This window comes from Malurus melanocephalus, unplaced genomic scaffold (genome assembly GCF_030028575.1).
Source record: "Malurus melanocephalus ecotype Western Australia unplaced genomic scaffold, MMel_1.1 scaffold_553, whole genome shotgun sequence".
In the NCBI taxonomy this organism is placed as follows: Eukaryota; Metazoa; Chordata; class Aves; order Passeriformes; family Maluridae; genus Malurus; species Malurus melanocephalus.
The window spans coordinates 38866-57525 of record NW_026623785.1 but is presented as its reverse complement, the minus strand read 5'-3'; the positions used below and the strand labels follow the sequence as shown (position 1 = coordinate 57525).

Below are 18660 nucleotides of genomic sequence, written 5' to 3'. Positions count from 1 at the left end.
AAAAAACCAAGCCCCATCATCTATAGGTTTAAAAAAAACAAAATCATAAAAAGAACATGTGGAAAGAAACGCTTCAAAAACAAATGTCCCTTTTCCTGGTAGCTCTGTCAAAAAGAAAATTAAAAACCATGTAAATGTAGCATATGTTGTACATGAGGGAGGGTGCTCAGCTACTGCTATAGAGCAGAGAGCCTACAACATAAGGCACTTGGGATACAAAGCAACATCAGCTATTGTAGGAACAGACAGGATTGTGCAAGTGGAAAAGCTGCCTGAAGCCAAGCAGGCAGGAGGAGGAATCATTCAGCAGCCAGGTTTTTGGGGGGCTCTATTGTCACCTGTTAACAGAGTCAGCAGCTTGGCTGCTGCAAGGCATCGGCGCTGCGGACAGACCTGGCCGAAGCTCTGGGGAGGTGCCGGCCAGMAGTCACTCCTGGAGGGCTCTGGCAGTCGATGGCAGGGGATGGGAAGAGGCAGGAGAAAGGAAAAACCTCTCACACTGGACCTTTTCCATACCCTCCCCAACATAAAGCTCTTTTCTGGGTTCTGCTGCTGCCTCTGAACCAAAACGTCCACCCAGCAGGGCTACGAGGAGCAGTGGCAGGGTACCAGCAAGGGCTCTGCTCCAGCCTCCTTCCCCAGCTCCCTGAAAAAGGGGAAAGCCCTCTCCTGCCAACACCTCTCACTTGACACTCAAAGGTTGTGGGGATTGAGGAACAAGTGGAATGTGACCAACTGTCCTCACGTCCCTGCACATTTTCTCCCTCCGGTGCCTCCTYAACAAGGAGAAGGTGAGAAAAGGACAAAAAACACCCAGAAAAACAGGAAAACAAAGCCAACTCAACTCAAAGAGGTGCAGAAAATCAACTGTCACCCATTCCTCAAAACATGACTGGCACCAAGGACAACGGCACCAGCCTGGAGCTGGAATTGCACTCGGAGAGAGCCGGAGTTCAGCTGCCCGAAGGGCTGAGCAGGGGGCACCCAAGGGTCAATCYTGGGCTRCACRGGGAAGAGCACCCCAGCTCTGTGTCCCTCTCCTCACCCAGCCAAGGGAACACCCCATGAGTCCCCCGTTCCTGCCGTGGCAAAGCAGAACTAAAGCTACAGCCGACTTYGCTGCACAAGAGGCACCAACAGCAAAGCCCAGCTCAGGAACCGCCCCAGAAGACAGCATGGGGACAGAGGTGCCACTGCTGCTCACCTGCCAAACCTGGCCWGGCGTGTGGCACCCCAAAAAGAAGCCCAGCGAGATGGCACTGACCCACGAAACCSCAAGCAGATGCTGCTCCCCGGCAGKCAGCGAGGGATCCAGCCRGTGGGATCTGGCTTTCCATGGAATCTCCTGCCAGCACGTGRAGGTGGCAGCGGGCAGGAGCAAGASRGAAAAGTGGTCTGCAGCAACAGATGGCCTCTGAGGTAGATTTGAGACGACTCCATCTGCCAACAGCTACGCATCACAAGCCAGGCTTTTCCTAAAATGCAAGCTGCTCCTTGCAGCCCCGGCCTCCTTCCCCTTCCTTCCCTGTCATCTCGTTCACAGCTCAGAAAAGGATGAAGGGGCTAGGATTTTTGGAAGAAACCCTGGATTTGATAGCACCTTGGGTGGATACAAGTGCTGTATCCTTTGGAAACAAAGAGTGAAGCTGGTGGCTGCCGATGGCACGGCTGGACTGGTATGGTTGGGACACGGAAGGCTGAGGTGACAGCACGAGGGGCACAGTCCCAATGATGCAGAAATCCTTTGCAGCAACTGGTTTGTCACCTGGATGTGRCCACGAGCCACAAGAATACCAGGTCCATGAAGCACAGGCAAGATGACAAAGGGCTGGGCTGACAGGACCCAGGCCAGTGCTCAGAGCTGGGCAGGACTCAAGGATTCACGTGGATACTGCTGCCCCATAACAAAACACTGAGAGCTGCAGAGCCCTRGGCCCAGCTCTTGGGGCTGGGAGACCCAGAAAAACCATGGGGCAGCCAAGAAAAACCCAGCTGGGGCATGCAAAGAGGGGAGCTCTCTCCCTTCTCTGCTGGCCAGCTCTCCAAAATTCTCAAAACCAGGGGTCAGAAAGCCCAGTTAACCAGAGGTCCACCATGAGCTTCATCCAGACCCTGGTTTCTCTTTGCAGCATCACCATCCTGGCCAGATGAGCTCCATCTCACCTGAGAGCACCCCTGAGCCTCAGATCTCACAGCCCCAGCACATTACCCCAGGAACCTGTTCCCATAAMACACATTTGGTGCCTTCAAGCTGTCGTGGCCCTGTCCCAGGGGCTCAGGGAAGCACCATGAAGAGAGGGGAGGAACACGCTGTAGGAGAAAAAAGGATTGTTTGGAACCATCTATGATACATTTGTTACCATTAACCAACATAACCGAACACTAAAATAGAAARGGAAAAAAAAAATTGCACGCTGGTTTATGATCAATCAGAGGAAGGCAAAACCAAGAGGGATGGAAAAGGTTCCTACAAGGGGGATGGGGGAATGGGAAAGGGGCCTTTTTGGTTTTATTGCAAACGGTTCACCAGAACAAGAAAGGAAGGGAGGAGAGCGAGAGACACCTTGGGAAGATGATTCCGAGCCACTCAAGGCGCCGCTCGTGAGGAGCAGGAGGAGGGGCTGCTCAGTCCTGGTATCTCGCCCTCCTCCCCAGGAGACAACCCTTGGCTTCTACGGAGACTTCAGCTTCTTGGTGCGAGGTGAGGTGCCATTCTCTGCTTTCACCACTCCGTTTTCATGGTAACCTGGGGATGGCAACAAAGGGACATGGAGCTGGTGAAGGGTTTAGAGGGTACTGAGGGAGCTGGGGGTGTTTAACCTGCAGAAAAGGAGGCTCGGGGGGGATCTTGTGGCTCTGCACAGCTCCCTGATGGGAGGGGGCAGCCAGGGAGGGGTCGGGCTCTGCTCACAGAGAACAGGGACAGGAGGAGAGGGAACGGCCTCAAGCTGCTACAAGGAAAGTTCAGACTGGACATTAGAAGGAATTCCTTTACAGAAAGGGTGATTAAACATTGGAATGGGCTGCTCAGGGAGATGATGGAGTCACCACCCCTGGAGAGGTGTCCAAGGAACAACTGGATGTGGCACTCAGTGCTCYGGGCTGGGTGACAAGGTGGTGTTTGGGCAAAGGGTGGACTCTATGATCTCAGAGRGCTTTTCTAAACGATTMTGTGAAGATAGAAACTTTGWCCCATGCACAAGCCAAACCCTTTATCCTCTCAAGGCCCACATACATGGGGAACCCCCCACGACATCAGGACACTGCTGAGAACACCCTGCACAGGGTGGATGAGAACAGCCTTCTGGGAGGATCCTGAACCTGCTGGGAGGATCCTGAACTACAGGACTGATGCCTCCCTGGTGCCACCCTGCCAGCACTCACCCGAGTCCCTCTTGAGYGGCTTGGTTTGCTGCTTGGTGCCGGCAGCGGCGGCGGCGGCTCGCTTCCGACTGCTCTGCTCATTCCAGTACTCCCTCCAGCGCCGCAGCTGGAAGTGGATGAAGCGCCACATCACCGAGGCCTGGAAGAGGCACACCAACAGCAGCACACTCATTCTGCCAGGGGCGGAGAAGAGGCAGGCTGAGAACACAGCAGCGAGGCCACCCCCAGCCCGGCCTTCCCCCAACACCGGGGCTGCTGGCCGAGGTCCCCCTGGGTCATCCATCCCTCCAGACACCATCTCTGCTTGCTGCCACCCTGAGCCCAGAGCAGCCACTTTCCCTCTGCCATAAAGCCCTCAGGTGCTCATTGATTCTTCCAACTTTAGAGCAGGAAGGGATGAACAGGATCATCACAACCAGCAATGCCCAAACCACAACGCAGCTCAGTCAAGGTACGATGTCCCCGGATGATCTGTACATCTAAAAGGTGGAAGGGAGCTAAGAATGTCCCTCAAATCCTCAGGTGTGCCAGCAGTCCATGGCTTCAAAAAGCTTGGGAATGACCAGGCCTAGCAAATTCTGAACTGAACCCAGAGACACTGCAAGGGTGAGAAAGGCTCCCAGCCTTGAGAGACTGCAAGGCATGAGGAGCCCATCCCACCCTCTGCTTCCCACATCAACAGGCAACACAATATGTCCAAGCAGAAGTGAAAATGCCTTTTCCTTGAACACATCTGTGTAAGTGCACTTACAGATACAGCAGGGAATGCTTGCAAGCCTTTCCTAAAGATAGACTTGCACTTTATATCTTCATTTGATTAGCACTTTATTTGCTGGTTTTTCCCCTCCTTTGTAGTTCTGCAGCCTTTAAGCCCCTCCTTGCTTCTTTCACACCCCCTTCACCTCACTAAGACCTTCCTTAAATGGAACCAAGATCAGATCCCCACTGGCTAGATCCCATTGAGATGGAGCTTGAAGCAACCTGGTCTAGTGATGGTATCCATGTCCACAGCAGGATTTGGAAAAAGATGATCTTTATGGTTCTTTCCAACCCAAACCATTATTGGATTCCACGATTTCCAAACTCAGCAAAACCCATGCTGAGATAACACAGCCAAGGAARACATTCCTACCTGAAGAGAATATTGTTGAAGAGGAAGCTGAAGAARTTCCCTCTCTCGGGATCCAGGGCCTGGCTCTCCACCCGCGGCAGCCCAAAGCCGATGACCAGGATGTACAAGGTGAGGGTGAAGAGCCTGGTGACCACGAACACGACAGCCCAGACATTAAACCTGCAGAAGGGCAAGCAGAGGGGTGGGCAGGAGCTGCCCCAGCACCGAGCCAGGAGGTGGGAGCGAGATCCAGGCTCTCCTGGGCTCTGGGGAGGATGCGAGCCACCGGCAGCTCCCCTGCTCACAGCTCCCCTGCTTACAGCTTCTCGTTGTTCTCGTCTGTGAAGTAAACCAGCCGCGCCATGTGGAAGAAGAACTCGGCCAAGTACTGCAACAGCAGGAGGATCAGCCCCAGGCGGGTTAAGCTGGGAGGGAAGAGGAAAAAAAAAGCATCACCAGGCTGATCAACCTTAATCCTTCAACCTTCAGCCTTCAAACCCAGCTACAGCCTCTGCCCTGCCATCCATGAGCTGCAGCATCAGCCCCAAAGCCAAATCTTCCTGCAGCAGAGGGGGAAATCCCTGCAGAGGGACTGCAATGGGGGAAACCCCTGTCCCCAAACCATCAGCACAGCCCAAACCGGCAGCASAGCTGGGATCCATCACAAAACCCTAACAGCTGGCAAGGCTGCTCYGCTTTTTATCAGAGAATGATTCGGGTGGGAAGGGACTTTAAAAAACATCTTGTTCCAGCCCCCTGCCATGGGGAGGGACACCTTCCACTGTCCCAGGCTGCTCCAAACTCTGTCCAGCCTGGCCCTGGACACTTACAGGGATCCAGGGGCAGCTACAATTTCTCTGGGCACCCTGTGCCAAATGCCTCACCACCCTCACACAGAACAATTTTTCCCATTATCCAAATCTCTCCTCTTTTAGTTTAAAACCATTCCCCTTGTCCTATATACCTGCCTAGGTAAAAAGTGGCTCTCCACTGAAACACTTTATTCCCTCTAAGCCCCTCARCCCACTGAGGATTCCCAGGTGACTCCCAGTGCAGAAGGAGCTGCCCAGCCCCATCCCTGGTGCAGGAAGGATGCAGGGGCAGGTGACTGACTCACTTGAGCAGGTAGGCACCGGCGATGTGCAGCAGGTAGAGCGCGATGCAGCGCAGCTGCCGGGGAATCTCCTCCTGGCAGGGGCASAAAAGCTAAATTAACCTCTCAGCCCTCTCCACCTGCCCTCTCCCAGAGCTCCCTCTCCCAAAACTCAGCGGTGGAAGCCCCACCTGGCTCTCACCTTGCGGACTTTCTGGAAGTAGAGCTCGGGCAGGGCGTGCAGCCAGTATGCCAGCTGGCACAGGTAGAAAAACTTCACCTGGTACCTGAAACGCAGGGAGGAGCCACATGAGCCAGCCCAGGCCATGGCAGGACCCCAAGAACCCAAGTGCCAGGGCAGTATTGGGCAATCCCTCCAYTGTTTTGGAGCCATGGGATTAAGGAGAAATTATTTCTGGGCTGAAATTATTTKTTGGTCCGAGAGAGCTGCACACAGAATTTATCCAGAAGCTTGTGCTGTGGTGTCCATGCTCACAGCAAACCTCACTTTTGTAAAAACCCAAGAAGRCAGGGTCATGCCCCACTACATTTCTGCTGTGAAAAAATGAACAGCAAAGAGACTTTCCCAAGGTGATGCAGGAAACACCCAGGATGAGTAACCAAGYCCACAGGGCCTTCCTCATGGAGGAAACCCTCTGGAACATCCTCCCCATGAGATATCCCCCATTTCTCCTGCAGGGTGCATGCAGAGGGTGCTGTGCTGTCAGCACCCCGTTCCCAGGAGGCAAAACTGTGGAAAGGAAGGAAGTGGCCAGCCCCAGAACTGCCCTCACAAGTGCTTACGGAAGATAAACATGCGGGTAGTTTTCCCACAAACTCCGGGGGTTGGATATGTATCCTTCCTGAAAAAGAAAAGAGAGGCAAGGCTTCAGCAGAACAAAACAAGTCATGAGAGGGTGGGGTGGTGGCACAGTGAAACAAGGAACTGGGGATGACACCCAAGCGCTGTCACAGCTTGCAGAAAAAAAAGTTCCCTGTAGGGCCAAGGCTGAGCTCTGCCTTTGCGGGTCCCTAGAACTCCTCTGGAATTTCACCARGCCCCTTGTGTGGGGGCTGAAGGCTGCCTGCTCAGTTGCACAGAGGGTCCCACATTCAGGAGAGGGTATTTTGGGGTTTGGAATGCTCTGGAAGAGTAGGGGTGAGATTCCTGTAGCAGGGCTCAAGCAGCTGWGTGCATGGTCTGGAGGCTTCTTCCCCACCAGCATTTCCAATCCCAGCACCACTTAAAAACAACCAGAAGTGCCTCTGAACAGAAAGGGGAACAGAAAACACCAACAAAAATAGCTGGATACGAATTGGATAGTTTCATTTTCCACCTCTTGCCTTACAGGATGGGACTCCCTTCTCACTCCTGCCACATGGATGCTGCACTGGGCTTTGCAAGGAGATGCTGGCATGGGAAATTTGTCCTGCCAAGTCACCATCATCCATTCCCTGCCTATCTCAAGTCCTTTTTTTTCTGTTGGGGAAGGCCAGGCAAGCACAAGGGTGACCTGCTGTGCACACGTGGAGTACACAGAAGGCTCCAGCCCCGCAGCTGCTGAGAGGTGGGTCTGGCCCTGGCTAAGGGGAGCTCAAAACCAGCAGCATCAACTGTTTTACCAAAGTTTCCTTCCACAGAGCCCCGTGGAGCAGAGGCAGTGCCAGCAGATCTCTAGAAATACTAGCTTTGATGGGAAAAGGGGATCTCTAAGAGAAGCTGTCAGGACCCTATGAAGTAGGGAAGGGATCTGCCCCAAGGATCCATCCCCAGAACCACTGGAGACCACAGCTGGACCCCAATGGCTGCAGGCAGAGAAGCAACATCACTCCACGCTGCCAAAAGAGTCAGATCTCTCCCACACCACAAGTTCTTCCGACCCCCTTCCTCCCCAAAATGAGACAGGTTCCCCCTGAATTCTTCTCCCGGTGGTTTGGGGTTGACACATCCCCAATGGACCCAGGGAACACCATGGGTTTTCCCTGTTCTCATAGGTTCCCTCACCATCAGCTTGCAAAGGAAGGAACCACAAAGAGGGAGCCCAAAAATTTAACCATCAGCCCCATAACCCTGCAAAAGGCACCCAGAAACCTCAAGGCACAGAATGTAAATAAGGAGAAAAATAAGAAGCTGAGAAGCAGCTGGATGGAGCAGCGGATGGAGATGACAGAGCCAGGCAGGATTTGTGGGGCTCGGCTCCAAAAATATTTCACAGCCCATTTGCCTGTGCCTTATACAATGCAGAAGAAGAATCTCTCAAAACTGCCCTCACTCTGTGGCTGGAAATATCCACMACAGCTGAAAGCTTAACTTCCTGAAATGTGCCTGTTTTGGCTCAGGAGCTGGCTGGGGATTCTGCTGCCAGTGGGATTTTGTGCTCCAGAACCCACAATTCGCCCCTGGGAACCCAAATCCCAGCCACCCCGTGCCTTACCGTCACYACGACGTACAAGCACCAGATGACAGAGGTGAGGTGGAAGGCAACCAGCTGCCCTGACTCATTGAACTTGCTGTGTTTGACCTTGGAGAGATGCAGACGCCTGTTGATTTTCTGGGGAGGAGCAGAGGGAGAAAAAAAGAACAAGAAAACATCAGCCACCATCACCTCTCTCTTCTCCTCATCCCATCTCCAGAGATGACCATCACCACCTCAGCCCCCAAACCAGTCCCAGAACAGCATTTAAGGGCAGCAGGACCACACCCCCTGGGATTTGAGGATACAAGACAGGGACTGGCGCTCACGTCCAGGGCGTATTCCTGCACCACTGCATGCAGGATGATGGCGATGAAGATGTAGAAGAGGATGGTGACCAGATCCTTCAGCCCATAGTGATACTGGACCAGCTCCCCATCTGCAAAGAGACCAAAGGGTGGGTCAGAACCCCATGGCCCAAAGGATTTCCAGGCAAGGGCTCAGTGGGGAGCAGACTGGATGGGGACACTGGAGTGAGGTGGTGACTGTGCCAAGGGCTGGAGAAAAGGGCTCTGTCCAGGGTCAGCTCATGGCACAGGTGGGTGGCTTCCCCTCCAACAGTTACCTCAAAGGAGGGGACATGAGGGACACAAAGTTTCCAGCTCTGGAGATGAGAATTTATCACCTGGAGGGATGAAGACATGGGAGGCTGGAGCAGGTAATGGGATCAGGGATGCCCCACTAGGAACACCAGGGCTTGGGATAGGATTTCYACCCCCTCAGTCATGATTCAACACTCCTTCATGATCTCCCACKCCCCCTGAAAGATGCAGGAGCAGGATTCAGCTGCCTAAATGCAGATGTCTTGGGCTATTCAGAGATCTGAGGCAGCAGCACAGGGCTGGTGGATGAGAAATAGGACCCACAGGAGGCCGTGCTCTTCTGAAGACCCAACAGCACCCAAAATACCCCAGACATCTGCATTTAGGCGACTATTTGACGCTCTGCAGCTCATGGGAAGCAGCAGAGCTGGGAATGCTGCAGGAAGAATCATCACATGAAGCTCAGCCCAGCCCTGGCTGCTGCTCCCTCTCACCCTGATCCTGTCCATCCTCTCCTGGTATCAGCACTGGGGAGAGACTGCTCTGTCACCAGCCCTGTTTACCCTTGAACAAAGCCTCATTCCAGATTTCTAAGATTTGAACAGGATTTATGAAAACGCCTGGCACAGGGATATGAAAATACCCTGTCCTTAGGAGCTCCTGGTGCTGTGCAGACCCAGAGGTAAAAATGGTGCCTGTATCCCAGAGCAAGGTACAAGAYAGAACTGCTAGTCCTAAGAAAATAATATCATGAAACTGCTCTGCCTCCTCTCTCCAGGGCTTCTCAGATGTTCTAGCAGAAGTTGTGAGGGATGTGAAAGAGCCCTGGAAAAATTCAGATTCCTCCCAACAAGCTGCTGCATCAAGGTCTCTGTCCCCACTAGCCCATGCCCTATATTGATACCCCAATACCTGGTCCTGGGGAGACGTTTCTGTGCCCCTTGGGATTTCTGCTAYCAGGAAAGAATAAATCCCTTAAAAAGCAGCAGTGGAAGTTGTCTGGACTGTGCCACAGGGGAGCCRGGACCACAATTCAATCTGGAAGCTGCATGATTCCTTCAGCCATAACATTCAAAGCTTTTAAGGGCAGAGCTTTTATCTTCCGCATGTCTGCCTCGCTGCAGCTCCACTAATCCCAACGCCCTGCTCTTTCTCTGGATGATTACTCAAACGCTCCCAATTAACTGCAGTTTGCTGCCACCAGGCCAGGCTCTGTGCCCCGGGCGTTTGGCTCATCCTGAGCCCAGGGCTTTACCCAAACCACCTCCTGCTGTCTCCACGCCAGTGCCCAGATCCCTGCCAGACCCAGAGGAGCTCTGAGCCAGAAAGGCAGCAACCAGCAGCCAAAACAGGAACAGGAGCTGAGCCTCCAGGCTGGGAGCTGCCACACCKCCTCTGGTCCATTTGGTTCAGAGCTGCACCAGCTCAGACCCTCCTGGAATGACTCCCTGTGAATCAGAACCTGCTGTGCACCAGGCACATCTCCACACCCTCTCCAGGTGCCACCCCCAAAAATTAGCAAGACAGAGACGACCTGCACAGCAAAGAGGTAAATCCCTCCTGMTCCTCAGGGGGGACAAGAAGCTGCTCCAGGCAGACAATCACACAGTTTGATCCTGCCTGAGCAGGCCTGGAGCAGGATCCTTACTCTGCAGCGAGCACAGAGTGGCCTGGTGAAAGAGGCATCCCAAAATCCCCTGGACAGCATTTCTTCCCAATCCCAGCAGCATGAGGGCTGGCAGACATGACCAGAGTACTCTGAGCCACTCAAACTTTGCGTCTTCCCAAAATATCTTATTTTTAACATCTCTTTTACTGGCAGGCAGAACCCTGAGCAGTTGATCAGTAGAGGGTGAGCTCAGGCCAGCTGGCAGTGAGGGTTTGGGGCAGACTCAACCTCCCCTTGGGATTTGTGGAGCAGAGGCATCTCTCACCTGCTGTAGGCACGCTAACATTATACTGAGGTAAGATGAACAGGAAGGCAGTCTTGGCTGTGACCTGTCAAAGACACATAGAGGAGAGAAAAAGCAAATCAGTTCTTAAATCCATTCCTCTGGATCCATTTTTTCCTACCACAACAGGAAAGGGAAATCATCCAGGAAGATGTGCCGGAACCAGCTTCACTTGCAGAAACACTGAACCTCGTACTGGTCACCCACAAGATGCCAGATGTATGGCCAAAAAGAGAAAAAAAAAGCCTGGGATGAGACAAGAGGATACCTGAAACCCAGRGCTGTGCTGCTCACTCTTCATTTATTGAATCAAAGAATCGAATCATGGAATATCCTGAGTAGGAAGGGACCAAAAAGGCTATTGAAATCCAACTCCTGGCCCAGCACAGGACACCCCAAGAATCCCACCCTGTGCCTGGGAACATTATCCAAACCCTTCTTCAATTCTGTCAGGCCTGGGGCTGTGACCTYTCCCTGGGGAACCTTTTCAGTGCCCAGCACCCTCTGGGGGGAGAACCTTTTCCTGATATCCAACCCACACCTTCCCTGACACAGCTCCAACAATTCCCTCTGGTCCTGTCACTGGTCACCAGAGAGATGCCCAGTGACTARATTGCTTTTAATTCAAGGAAATTTGAATTTATGTAGGGATTCTCCCTAAAATAAAGCAAAAGGGTCTGTGAGAATGGGGCAGAGCATCCCACCCCACAGGATGCCCCAAAACTGCACCTCCATGACCAAAGCACCCTCRAGCTGGGGCCACAGCAAAATCCAGTGCACAGACATCCAACACCAAATATGCCTTCTTCCCATCCAACCCCACACTGGCAGCAGATCACCAGATTTTCCCTTTCCAATGGCTCCCAGCCAACCCTCCAAGGCTTCACAAGCACCTGCCCTCAAACACAACCAGCCCCAAAAAATCCTGTGCCTGTCGAATGCCGATGGAGGTGAGCTGCGTGTCACACAGACATGGCTGCTGCTGCTTCAGAGCCACAGGCTGCTAAAATCCCAGCTGGAAATTGCTCCACAGCTTGTGGGGGAGACAGAAGGATTTTGCCAAGCTGCAAAGTTCCCATCCTGCCACCAGCAGCGTTGAGCAACCGGCGCAGGCAGCCCCGGCTTGGGGACAGCAAACTCCACGGCGTGTTTTCATGATGTTTGGGGATTTTACTGGTTTTTCCAMWWAAAAAAAAAAAAAGGAAATCCCACATGTTGTGCTCTGTTTGGGGAGGAGTAGATGAAGGAGATGGAGACCACGGGCAGAGTTTGGGGTGGGAATGGAAAAAGTGCATCGCCTGGCCTCAAGCTGGCTGAGGGAGACACTTCTGGCTCCCACAGATTTTGCTGGCTGGGAAAGTCACGTTGCTTCATCCCAGAGCTGCACAGCACATCCAGGACCTGGAATTGCATCCAAACCTCACCACAGGTTGGCACAGGGCACGAAACAAAGGCATGAAGCTGGTGTTGGCCGGGTCATGGATGTGCAAACAGCAGCAGGCACTGATGGATTTACAGCTCCCCGAGCACCTGGCTGACACCCATTGCTGTAAACAGCTGGGAACAAGACATCATCTCCAGGTGAAGCCTCCTAACCTGCTGCAGAGGACACAGGCCAGAGCTGAGAGTCCAAGAAAGTGACCCCAGAGTATCTGCGGGGTGGGAAGCAATGCCCACAYGCAGCTCAGCCACAACACAGCTTGMAAAGACTCTCCTTCTTTCCCCAAAGGTTTCCTCCATCCATTCCAGCATCAAGCCATGCTTTGTCACATCTCCACACCTGCCTTTGCTTCCTGTGGGCTGGAGGACCACCAGCAGCTCTGAAGCCACCTCAGCACTTCCCCACCTTTCCTTACAGAGGGGTAGCAGGTTGTTTCCTGAAGTCTGAGCAAAATATTATAGCAGCTGAAGATAAATGTAACCTCCTGGACGCAGGCAGGCTCCTGACAGACTGATGTCTAAGGACAAATGGCCTCTCTGCTCCATGGGACAGATGGGGAGCTCAGGCACACACTAACACCACCATGGCAAAATCAGAACTCCAAGCACCCAACCTTCCCATCCCACAGAATCTGCATGGAGGGAAATCTCTCCTCTCAGGCACCAAAGGCATTTCTGTCTCCTGCAATAGGTTGGGGAGTGATCAGACCATTGCTCCCAACCTGCCCCTTACCAGYAGGCACAAAGGGACAGGTGACTGGACTGAGATCACAACTGAGTTCCATCAGGTGAATACCAAGCTCCAAAAACCCCCATGACCCTCCCAATATCCCATCCACCACACCACCACCCCCTGCTACACAGCCCTGAGGAGCCAGAATCACCAGCTTAAGCCTCCTGGAAAACAGGGAACACCTGAGCCATATCTCCAGCAATACCACCTCCAGATCCCCTGCAAGGCAAAACCCAGGTTTCCTTGGCYCATGGAAGAGAGSTGAGGACCAGGGATGGCAAAGAYTTAGAGCCTGCATTGAGCATTTCAYAGGCAGCCAGGGAAAGCAGAAGTTTGGAGAGGGAAGAGCAACGTGAGGATTATTCAGAGGCACAAGGCTCGCTGTCTGTTTGCTCTGAAACAAGATGCTGCTAGGGGAAAGGAAGTGCCAAGCATACTCCTGCCCTGCAGGGAAGGGAGAAAAGTCARAGCTGCCACTAAACTGCTGCTGGCAGGAGTAAAATCCATGAAATCATAGAATAATTCAGATTGGAAAATCCCTCTAAAATCATGGAATCYAAGYGCTCCCCCAGCACTGCCAAGCCCACCACAAAACCRTGTCYGCAAGTGCCRCATCTACAAATTCTCTGAACGCTTCCAGGGATGGTGACTCCAGCACTTCCAGCCTGTTCCAATGCCTGACCACCYTTCCASTGAAGAAATTGTTCCTCATACCCAACCTAACAATCCCCAGGCACAATCTTTTAGAGAGCGGGAGAGGGATTTGTCCCCATGGGACACAAAGAGCAGGGACCATGTAGGAAAGGCTGTGTATTTATTCCTCATTCACTCCCTGACCTGCATTATGCAGAGCCAGGTGCCCCTCATCCCAGCCTGCCTTACATGAGGGATGTGGCACTTGGGGACATGGGTTGGTGGTGGCCTTGGTGGTGCTGGTGGATGATTGGACTCGATGACCTTAGAGGGCTTTCCCTACTTTAATGATCTCATGATTCTGTGTGCCCAAACCAGGTGGATTTGGGAAGCAGCTTTCCTTGGGAGCTCCCTACAGCCATGCAGAAGGAACCATATCCTCAGCAGCCAAGTGGGTTTTTGGTGGACAAAGCCACCAACCCCAAGACCAAAATGCAGGTGGATGGTGAAGAAACAAAACTCAACATGTCTGTCTGTCAAGACCAGAGTTTCCAGTGATGCCTGGATCAGCCAGGACAGGGATGTGGCTGTTTCTCATGGCCAGAAATTGAATCAGCACATCCACCTCACAGCCCAATAGATAAAGCCAAGCAAACCCAGCACTACCAACATTTACAATCCACCACTAGGCATTTACTCCGTGATAGTGTGGTGAGGGGAAAAATCCACACCCCTTCTAGCCTGGAGAGCAGAGCAGCCAAGCTCCCCCCATCCTTTTTTAGAATCACAGAATGGTTTGGGTTGGAAGAGACCTTAAAGATCATATTCCAGCCCCCTGCCACGGCAGGGACATCTTCCATAGATCAGGCTGCTGTGAGCCCCATGCAGCGATTTTAGGAGATGTTTTTTTCCCTGCCATGAAACGCTCCAAACCAAAATCCCAACTCCACTTATGCAGACAAGCAAGTGGTTTTTAAAAAGGTGTCCAAGCACACACATCCAGGCAGTTTCGTACCTCTCGCAAAATCTATCTGCTGCAACTTTCAAACAGTAATATTTTTAGGAATGAGGGATGATTTTTGAGCATCCATCCCCAGGGCACTCTAGGAACTATGGAAACAGCTTGCCCGGATCATTTGTAGACTCCTCATCCCTGGAAACATCCAAGGCCAGGTTGGACAGGGCTCTGAGCAATCTGGTCTAGTGGAAGATGTYCCTGCCCATRGCAGAGTGTTGGAATGAGATGAGCTTTAAGGTCCTTTCCTACCCAAACCAATCTGGAATTATATGAAACCCATTTCCCTTCTCAAAWGCCTCATCCCAGTGGGATTTGTCTTCACCCCAGCCAGGAGCCCCAGGATCACAAACATCCCCATGGTCCTGCTTGAGTTAAAGYCACTCTGGAGGAAGGAAGCAGCTCCAAACCTCTGGCAGGGGAGGCTGGGGGAGTTTCTGCAGTCAAGAGCCGGGAAAATATTTCCAGGGCTTGAAAAACAACTCAAACTAATTACAGATAAAATGYTGTCCAAAGGCTTGTCTCACAACTTTGGGTTTCTTTTTCCCCCACTAGCCAGAGTTTTCTGAAAGACAAACTTGCTGATCCACAGTATAGATTGACACAGGCCCTATATGTAAACTAAAGCCCAAACTTTGGACCAAAGCTTTTCAAAGTAAACATCWGGCTTTGACAAAAAGCCCTTCCCAAGGGCGGTGCAGCCCCTCTGCCCCCACAGACAAACTCATCCCCCAGCATGACACGATTTCCACTGCCTCTCACTCCCTCCTGTTTATTCCCTTTTAAAAAGTAAACATAAATACTGGTTTTTTTGCCCCTTTTTCCACTCTTCCTCAGCTATTCACCCCTTACACTGCCTGTGTGCCTCAGTTCCCACATCTGGCAAAGACCGGAGGAGGCAGGAACRCATTTTGTTTTCCCTCATTAACAATGGGAAGGCCTTAATTTTTAGAGTACTACGGAGGGGACCGGGAAGGGGAAAGTATATTTAGCAGGAAGCCTGGAAATAGCAGCTCATTCGTCAGCCGCCTTCTTCTGACAGTGTCACAACCCAGAGTTTGGGAGCCCGTGACTCACAGCCACGATCTGTGCACAGGGGAAAGCCCAGCCAGRGCATGGAATCCCTTATAAAACAATGGTTTATAACTTTATTTTATCATCCCACATGTGACTGAGCCTCAGTTTCCCCACCTAATGTAGAAGCTTCGCCAAAATCAGTGAAGTCTGCCCCAAACTTGACCCAACACCACTCATAGGAGCCACCCCTGGTGGGACACAGCTTAAACCCAGCCTGGCCTTGGCTTCATTCTTCTGCCATGCAGGGTGGAAAAAGATATGCAAAGTGATTTCTGTACAAGGATGGGAAGCACCTGTTTCGCGTTTCTATAGAGAGTCACCAAAAATAGCTTTCACCAAAAAAAAGGAGAGTTTCTTTCTTTCTGGGCTCCAGTAACCAGGCACATGTGGCAAATACCTCTCTGGCACCAGGCAGATGCACACCAGGTGTGTTCTCATACCCTGAAGGTTTAGGGCTGGCTGGGAAGGAAAACCACTCTGYAGTGCCCTGTTCAGGACAGCTCTTTTTGCGGAAATTCCCTCCAAGCCTGGGKCTTCCTCCCTAGAGAGCAACGCAGTGATCTTCAAAAACACACACAACACTGGAATAATCAATTCCAACACACCTGTAACACCAAGAAGCAGCCTCGTGCCACCAAATCCCATCATGACCAGCACCTGCTCCCTGCCATGGAGGAATTACCAGGTCGGTGAATCCATATGGATGGAGAAAGGTTGTGCACCCAAAAAGATGCTCAAGGAGTAGCTCGTGCTGTGCTTGGGCAGTGGGAGACCCATGGCAGCCCCACAGCATCACCCCGAGCAAGGTGCCTGAGTGAGGAAGCACTCGGCTCCTGAGGGATGCCTGGGAAAAGGTTAAAAATCATATTTGTGTCTTCCCAAAAAAACCTTCCCTGCAGGAAACGGCCCATTGTGATCAGGATTCGGCCTTTTCCGTTGAGACCGAGCTTGGCTGTGGCCACTGGCATCGGGGAAGGTGGAAGCCTGGTCATAGGGTGGGAAGCAGGGATGAGAGAAGGGACAGTGACATGTCCTCCTCACCATGGCAAGGGCTCACATCTGCCACCAAAACTCACCAGAGAGGCAGCACAAATGGGGACGGATCGTTTGGGGGGCTGGGGAAGAGCAGAGGCTGAATTTGCCTCCAGGGGAGGAAAAAAGAAGTAGAAGGAATAAATGTAAGAATAAAATAAACTAAAATACCCACAAGGACCAAGAGCTGTCCCAAACCCCATGCTAAGGGGAAGACAGGGATTACGCTGCCGGGCAGAAGGAGCACTGGAAGCCACCATGGCATGGCAAGCACTGTCACCTGAGGTCTGCTGGAACAGCAGCAAACTGCTGCCTTCAGCATCCATGGAAGATTTAATTAAAAGACACTAAAAACCCCAGAAACACCACAAACCCCTCCCCTCACCACGTTTCAGAAGTGCCCTCACAGCACTATATCAACCAAAATCCATCACAGTAGCAAGCCCAGGTGCCACCTCTACAGGATGGGGCTCCCAAAACCCAAACAAAACCATCTGCAGGGACAAGCCCTGAGAGAGAGATGCCRCCTCAGTGACCTTTTACAGTACGAGTATGAAACTTGCAACCCAACTTTGCAGCATTTGCATATGGCTTCGGAATACAGCTGGCCCTCCTGGGTTGGTTTCAGAACCCTTAAATAAATATATATATATGTATATATATACACGCCCAAGGACATTGAAAGGGGTTCGAGTGCTGGAAGAGACGCATTCATTCAATGAATTTGCAGTAAAAAAAGAGAGAGGATAGAAAAGCAGGGGGTTCCAGAGGGAAGGAATTAAGGAAATGGATTTCCTCCTCCCGCGATTTGCTGCAGAAGGAGCCTTTCCTCCCTCGCCAGGCCCCCCGGCCACCCCTTTCCCATCCGGATTCGCTTTGAAACGTGGCACTGCCGAAGGGGAGGGTTCAGCGGCGGAGGCGGGGGGGTCCCAGCCGGCGGTGCCGCTGACCACGGCCCGGTGCCTCGGCGTGGGATGCCCGGAGCCAAGCGAAGCCACACGGAAAGGGAAAGCAGGAGCAGAGGGAAGGAGCCGGAGCGGCGTTCCCGGCACAGTGGTGGGGGGACAGCGGCCCTGCCGGGGGTCTCCGACCACCCTGGAAGGGTGAAGGTGCCCCACGGAGGAGCGGGGATGCCTTCCCACAGCCCGCRGCACAGCGGGATGGCCGGGATGGGMAAAGGCCGGGGAGGCTGCCCCAGGCCCAGGAGCCCCCAGCGCCCGTCCCACGGAGAAAACACCTGGAAAAGGGCTATTGTTAAAGGAAAAAAAGGCGAAAAAATATTCTCCCCATTTCCAGGAGCTGGTGATATCAGCCAAGGCTCGGCTCCTCGCCGTGTGGGGCTGACGCGCCCCTCAGGGCTCGGGACATCCCGAGAGCTGCGGTGGGTTTGGAGGAGAGGATCTGACACCCCCTGTGCTCCCCCTTCCCCACACAGGGACCCCCGAAAGGGCTGGAGATGGGGAGGAGGATGTGCCACCCTCAAAGCCAGCACCCGGCTGGGTCCCCGTGGGAATTCCTGWGGGAATTTGTGCACCTCTCCGGCGGTGGGTGAGAGATGGGGAATGAATGGCGCGGCGCTTTGACCCCCAGAGCGAGGGGTCCCGCACCCCGCAGCCCCCTCCCCGTGTGGGATGGGGGCACCTGGCCGGGTGCGGACCCCCCGAGCTGAGACAGCCCCCGAGGGGACACCCCATGAGGAGCCGAGAGAGGCACATCATCCGCGGGGTGGGGACACAGAGCCGGCCGGTCCCGGTGAGGCAGGCGGGGGGCGGCGGCGGGGGGGGCTCACCTCGAACATGAGGGCGATGAGGACGCTGAGCACCAGGCAGAAGCCGATGTCGGCGTGGTTGTGGATGAGGAACTCCTGGCTGAAGAGCGGGTGGCTCTTGGCCCGCCGGCGGAAGGCCATGGCCGGGGCCGAGCCGAGCCGAGCCCAAACTTCCCCGGGCCCCGCGGAACTTCGCGGAGCGCCGCGATGGCCCCGCGCAGGCGCCGCCGCCTGAGCCCTCCCCGCGCCCGCCCGGCTCCGCTCGGCCCCGGCACCGACCCCGCCCCGACCCGCGAGGGACCGGGACTGGGACCGGGACTGGGACTGGGACCGGGACTGGGACCGGGACTGGGACTGGGACTGGGACTGGGACTGGGACTGGGACTGGGACTGGGACTGGCACCGA

At 53.5% G+C, this 18660-nt stretch overlaps 1 protein-coding gene across 1 annotated transcript; it reads right to left on the bottom strand.

The window, feature by feature from the left end:
* On the bottom strand, positions 1-18493 carry TRAM2 (translocation associated membrane protein 2). Its single transcript, XM_057382185.1, has 11 exons — positions 18276-18493; positions 10539-10602; positions 8332-8441; positions 8024-8140; positions 6393-6451; positions 5791-5875; positions 5613-5683; positions 4816-4920; positions 4517-4675; positions 3385-3557; positions 1-2746 (listed from the first exon to the last, which is right to left on the bottom strand). Exons 1-11 carry the CDS (start codon positions 18393-18395, stop codon positions 2673-2675), a joined length of 1137 nt encoding a protein of 378 aa, XP_057238168.1. The 5' UTR covers positions 18396-18493; the 3' UTR covers positions 1-2672.
* Between the last annotated feature and the right edge of the window lie 167 nt (positions 18494-18660).